This window comes from Mandrillus leucophaeus, unplaced genomic scaffold (assembly GCF_000951045.1).
Source record: "Mandrillus leucophaeus isolate KB7577 unplaced genomic scaffold, Mleu.le_1.0 Scaffold581, whole genome shotgun sequence".
In the NCBI taxonomy this organism is placed as follows: domain Eukaryota; kingdom Metazoa; phylum Chordata; class Mammalia; order Primates; family Cercopithecidae; genus Mandrillus; species Mandrillus leucophaeus.
Genome location: NW_012106264.1, coordinates 315,339 through 320,451, shown reverse-complemented (window position 1 = coordinate 320,451; position 5,113 = coordinate 315,339). Strand labels below are relative to the sequence as shown.

General features: G+C 51.1%; 1 protein-coding gene and 1 long non-coding RNA gene across 2 annotated transcripts; one reads left to right on the top strand and one right to left on the bottom strand.

Moving 5' to 3' along the window:
- The first annotated feature begins 3,431 nt into the window (after nucleotides 1-3,431).
- IER3 (immediate early response 3) lies at nucleotides 3,432-4,763 on the top strand. The gene is made up of 2 exons (XM_011999085.1): nucleotides 3,432-3,665; nucleotides 3,778-4,763. Exons 1-2 carry the CDS (start codon nucleotides 3,456-3,458, stop codon nucleotides 4,036-4,038), a joined length of 471 nt encoding a protein of 156 aa, XP_011854475.1. The 5' UTR covers nucleotides 3,432-3,455; the 3' UTR covers nucleotides 4,039-4,763.
- Nucleotides 4,364-5,037, bottom strand: LOC105553124. The gene is made up of 2 exons (XR_001008103.1): nucleotides 4,866-5,037; nucleotides 4,364-4,728 (listed from the first exon to the last, which is right to left on the bottom strand). It is a non-coding gene; the product is annotated as an uncharacterized LOC105553124 (long non-coding RNA).
- Between the last annotated feature and the right edge of the window lie 76 nt (nucleotides 5,038-5,113).

Genomic DNA, 5,113 nt, shown 5'->3' with positions numbered 1-5,113 from the left:
ACACAGCCTCCAATGGAAGACATCATATGTGTATTCACTTTGTGCAGCAGGCTTAAAATGATGGTGGAAAGATCTGAGCCAGATGTATTTCAAATCTCTGGAGTAATCTCAGATCTTTTCATCCTCTTGCTGTCGGCAACCCTCCCTCCCCCATGCTCCCTTCCCCTAATGATACCCACCTCATTGCCCAATTCTGATTATCTTATGCTAGGAACGTCTCTTAGGGCCACCTTCTCAGGCTCTTGTTACCATCTACCTGAGCCCCTCCAATAGCCTCCTGTCTCCTGCCTTAGTCTCTCCCCATCCAGAGCATCACTCCTCATCCCAATCAGTTCCCTGCTTGAATTTTCTTCCCTTTATCTCATCCAGCAACCCACAAGCTCTACAGTCTAGAGTGAAACCCAGGCTCCAGACCTAGCAGCTCTGCTCTCCCCACTCTGCCCAATTCCACTCCTTTCCAGCCATTATTACATCCCACTACTGCCTTACAGGAAACTTACTCTGAGATTGTTTTTCTTGTGATTCCCCAAACACATCCTGTACTTTTCCAGCTCAAAGTCTTTGCTAATTCCATTCTTACAGTCATCCTCCACATCTGAATTTGTCATATCTCACCCACTGTTCAAGATCACCACCAGTGCCACTCTTCCATGAAGCCGTCCCTGATTGATTGGACAGATGTGAACACTAGCTATTTGGGTCCCCCTTAACACTTAGTCTTCAGTTTTCTTAGTTTTTGTTTGTTTGTTTGTTTGTTGTTTTTTGAGACAGGGTCTCACCCTGTCATCCAGGCTGGAGTGCAGTGGCACGATCTCAGCTCACTGCATCCTCTGCCTCCTGAGTTGAAGCGATTCTCCTGCCTCAGCCTCCGAGTAGCTGGGATTACATACATGCGCCACCATGCTTGGCTAATTTTTGTATTCTTAGGAGAGACAGGGTTTCACTATGTTGACCGGGCTGGTCTTGAACTCCTGACTTCAAATGATCCACTCGCCTTGGCCTCCCAAAGTGTTGGGATTACAGGTGTGAGCCACCACGCCCGGCCTTTCTTAGGATCTTCAAAAAAGCTTGCCTTTCCTTCAGGCAGAAACTCAATGTAACAAAAAAAAAGAGAGAGAGAGACCAACAGAGAGAGAGAGATAGAGAGCTCTCCTGGCCATGTTTCCCTCTTCATGCTGGAGGGTAAGGCCCTCACAGCTGGAGTATCAGCTTTATCCGGCTTTCCTCGGGGAGCTGCATGACACAGCACTTATACTGAAACTAGCCTCAGGATTCTCAACAGCAGTACCCTCAACAGAGGGCACCTGAAACAGGTGAATGCTCAAAAGATGTTAAATTCTGCGCGGTGGCTCCCAGCACTTTGGGAGGCCGAGGCAGGCAGATTGGTTGAGCTCAGGAGTTCAAGACCAGCCTGGGCAACATGGCAAAACCCTGGCTCTACAAAAAATTATATATATATATATAATCAGGAGGCTGAGGTAGGAGGATAGCTTGAGCCCAAGAGGCAGAGGTTTCAGTCAGCCGAGATCATGCCACTGCACTCTAACCTGGGTAACAAAGCCAAACCCCATCTCAAAAATAAATAAATAAATAAAAAGTTAAATTCTGTGTCCATGAGCAGCTGTCTGTAAGGAAGTTATGGAAATGTGAATCTGCTTTAAGTTGAGTAATTACCATTACTGTAACATTTGTATGTCTCACGATTTAGAATGTTCTTCCCATAAATTTGGTTGTTTGACTCACAGCAAGGGGCAAATCTAGATGGCTGCTAACCTATTGCCTTTGTATTTGTGGCCCTCTGCACTAGCCTTTATTTGAATATTTCTGCACACTCCTAAGAGAGTAGTTTTGCTGAACTGCCCCTATACAGTCTTTGCACCTTTGCTGTGTACGTGTGTTGGTATGTGCATGTGGTATGTGTTTTCCTTTTTTCCAGGATTTCATTCTTTTTTATGGCTGAATAATATTTAATTGTGTGTTATTATTATTTTATAGTGACAGGGTCTCACTATGTTGCCCAGGCTCCTGAGCTCAAGTGATCCTCCCACCTCAGCCCCCCCAAATGCTAGGATTACAGGCGAGAGCCACCATGCCCCACCATTGTATATTACTTTTTTAATCTTTCTGTCCTTTTTTCTCCCCCAACTTTTATTTGAGATTTTGGGGTATATGTGCAGGTTTGTTACCTAAGTATACTGCATGATGCTGAGGTTTGGGGTACTGAGCATAGTACCCAATAATTTTTCAACTTTTGCCTTGCTCCCTCCGTCCTTCTTCTAGTAGTCTCAAGTTGCTATTGTTGCCATCTTTATGTCCATGAGTTCTCAATGTTTCCCACTTAAAGTGAGAATGTGTGGTATTTGATTTTCTGTTCCTGAGTTAATCCGCTTAGGATAATGGCCTCCAGCTGCATCCATGTTGCTGCAAAGCACATAATTTCATTCTTTTTTATGGGTATGCGGTGTGTGTCTTCATATGTGCTCAGGCAGGCAGGTTTGTGTCTGTGTGTGCTACTGTGTTCATTTCTCTCTTAATCTTGACTATTTCTGTAACGATTTCCTTCTTGGGGAGTGTATTTTCTAAGGATACCTACAAGTACATGAATGTGCACATGTAACTGGGTCAGTGTTGTAGCAGGACGGCCTGATCTCCAATAAAAAGCCCTATTGGCAGGGCGCCGCGGCTCACGACTGTAATCCCAGCACTTTGGGAGGCCGAGGCGGGCAAACCAAATACCACATATCCTCACTTATAAGTGGGAACCAAATATTGGGAACTCATGGACATAAAGATGGCAACAATAGCAACTTGAGACTACTAGAAGAAGGACGGAGGGAGCGAGGCACATTATGAGGTCAGGAGATCCAGACCATCCGGGCCAACATGGTGAAACCCCGTCCCCACTAAAAATACAAAAATTAGCTGGGCATGGTGGTGCATGCCTGTATTCCCAGCTACTGGGGAGGCTGAGGCAGGAAAATCGCTTGAACCAGGGAGTCAGAGATTGCAGTGAGCCGAGATCGCGCCTCTGCATTCCAGCCTGGCGACAGAACGCGACCCCGTCTCCAAAAAAAAAAAAAAAAAAAAAAAAAAAAAGCCCTCTTGGGTCCCTAGTGCTGGGGCCTGTGAGGGATCCTGTGGCTAAACCATCTCCTAGGCTGTCGCGAACCCCTCTCCAGATGCCACATGCCCCGACATGTGCCTACAGCCCGGGATCTCACCCACCCCCACTCGCGACTCACACACTCAACGTACAGTTGGGCGCCTAGGATTGCGCACGCCAAGTCTCCACCCACTCCCTTTGTTTAATCGTTGGAATTTCCAGACCGCTGCTGCCAACCGCTCCCCAGCTGCGGGAGGAGGAGTTAGAAGGACCCGCCCAATTTCCAGGAGCCCATAAATTAACTCTGCCGGCAGCCGGCCTGCACTTGGCCTTACACTCCGCTCAGGGCACCATGTGTCACTCTCGCAGCTGCCACCCGACCATGACCATCCTGCAGGCCCCGACCCCGGCCCCCTCCACCAACCCGGGACCCCGGCGGGGCTCCGGTCCTGAGATCTTCACCTTCGACCCTCTCCCGGAGCCCGCAGCGGTCCCCGCCGGGCGCCCCAGCACCTCTCGCGGGCACCGAAAGCGCAGCCGCAGGGTTCTCTACCCTCGAGTGGTGAGTATCGCCGAAGTGGGCATTCGCGGGGTGTGCTGCCCTGGAGTCACTGGGGAATGACTCGACTCCAGAGGCCTCGACATGACCTGTCTCCTTTTTTGTCACCCCTTAGGTCCGGCGCCAGCTGCCAGTCGAGGAACCGAACCCAGCCAAAAGGCTTCTCTTTCTGCTGCTCACCATCGTCTTCTGCCAGATCCTGATAGCTGAAGAGGGTGTGCCAGCGCCCCTGCCTCTGGAGGACGCCCCCAGCACCGCATCCCAGGCGCCCACTCCTGTGCCCCCGGTCCTCGAGCCCTTTAATCTGACTTCGGAGCCCTCGGACTACGCTTTGGACCTCAGCAATTTCCTCCAGCAACACCCAGCCGCCTTCTGACTTTGACTCCCCGCACTCCCCAAAAAGAATCCGAAAAACCACAAAGAAACACCAGGCGTACCTGGTGCGCGAGAGCGTATCCCAAACTGGGACTTCCGAGGCAACTTGAACTCAGAACACTACAGCGGAGACGACACCCAGTGCTTGAGGCGGGACTGAGGCGCACATAGACCGAGGCACAGCCAAGCTGGGGCTAAGCCCGGTGGGAATTAGAGCGTCGTTAATTTATTTCTTATTGCTCCTAATTAATATTTATATGTATTTATGTACGTCCTCCTAGGTGATGAAGGGGTGTACGTAATATTTATTTTAACTTATGCAAGGGTGTGAGATGTTCCCCCTGCTGTAAATGCAGGTCTCTTGGTATTTATTGAGCTTTGTGGGACTGGTGGAGGCAGGACACCTGGAACTGCGGCAGAGTAGGAGAAGAAGTGGGGAGGACTCGGGTGGGGGAGGACGTTCCGGCTGGGATGAAGCCTGGTGGTGGGTCGTAAGTTTAGGAGGTGACACTGCATCCTCCAGCATCTCAGCTCCGTCTGTCTACTGTGTGAGACTTCGGCGGACCATTGGGAATGAGATCCGTGAGCTCCTTTGATCTTCTTGAAGTCGCCTTTAGGGAGAGGCTGCGGGGTAGAGGGTTGGGGGTTGGTGGGCTGTCACGGGGCGACTGTCGAGATTGCCCGGTATGTTCTGTGAACACAAATAAACTTGATTTACTGTCTGCAGTCTTGAGTGTATCTTTGCAAGCGCCAACTCCCCACCCCTCCCCGCCTTCAGATGGCAAGGAACGGCGGGAGGCGCCGTGGCCCAGTCCCCAGCCCGCGCACTTCCCTGGGCCCGGGAGCTCCTCTTCCTGGAGTCAACAGAACCCAGCATCCGGTTGCCTGATGCAGTCTTTTATTGCCCAGTCTGCGGTTTTCCCAGGTAGTTGCCCCGCGGCGAATCCGAGATGTGGCAATCACCGTTACGCCAGGGTGCCGGGCCGCGGAGGTCAAGTCCCGCGCCCGGGGGCGGAGCGTGGAGCTGTGTGGCCCGGCTCAAGAAGGGCGGTGATTGGGGCGGCAGGGATGTGGCC

Excerpts from the sequence above, each read along its gene's own strand:
- IER3 (XM_011999085.1), top strand. The coding sequence starts at position 3,456 with ATGTGTCACTCTCGCAGCTGCCACCCGACCATGACCATCCTGCAGGCC. Across the intron at positions 3,666-3,777 it reads GGGTTCTCTACCCTCGAGTG|GTCCGGCGCCAGCTGCCAGT; the intron begins GTGAGTATCGCC and ends GTCACCCCTTAG.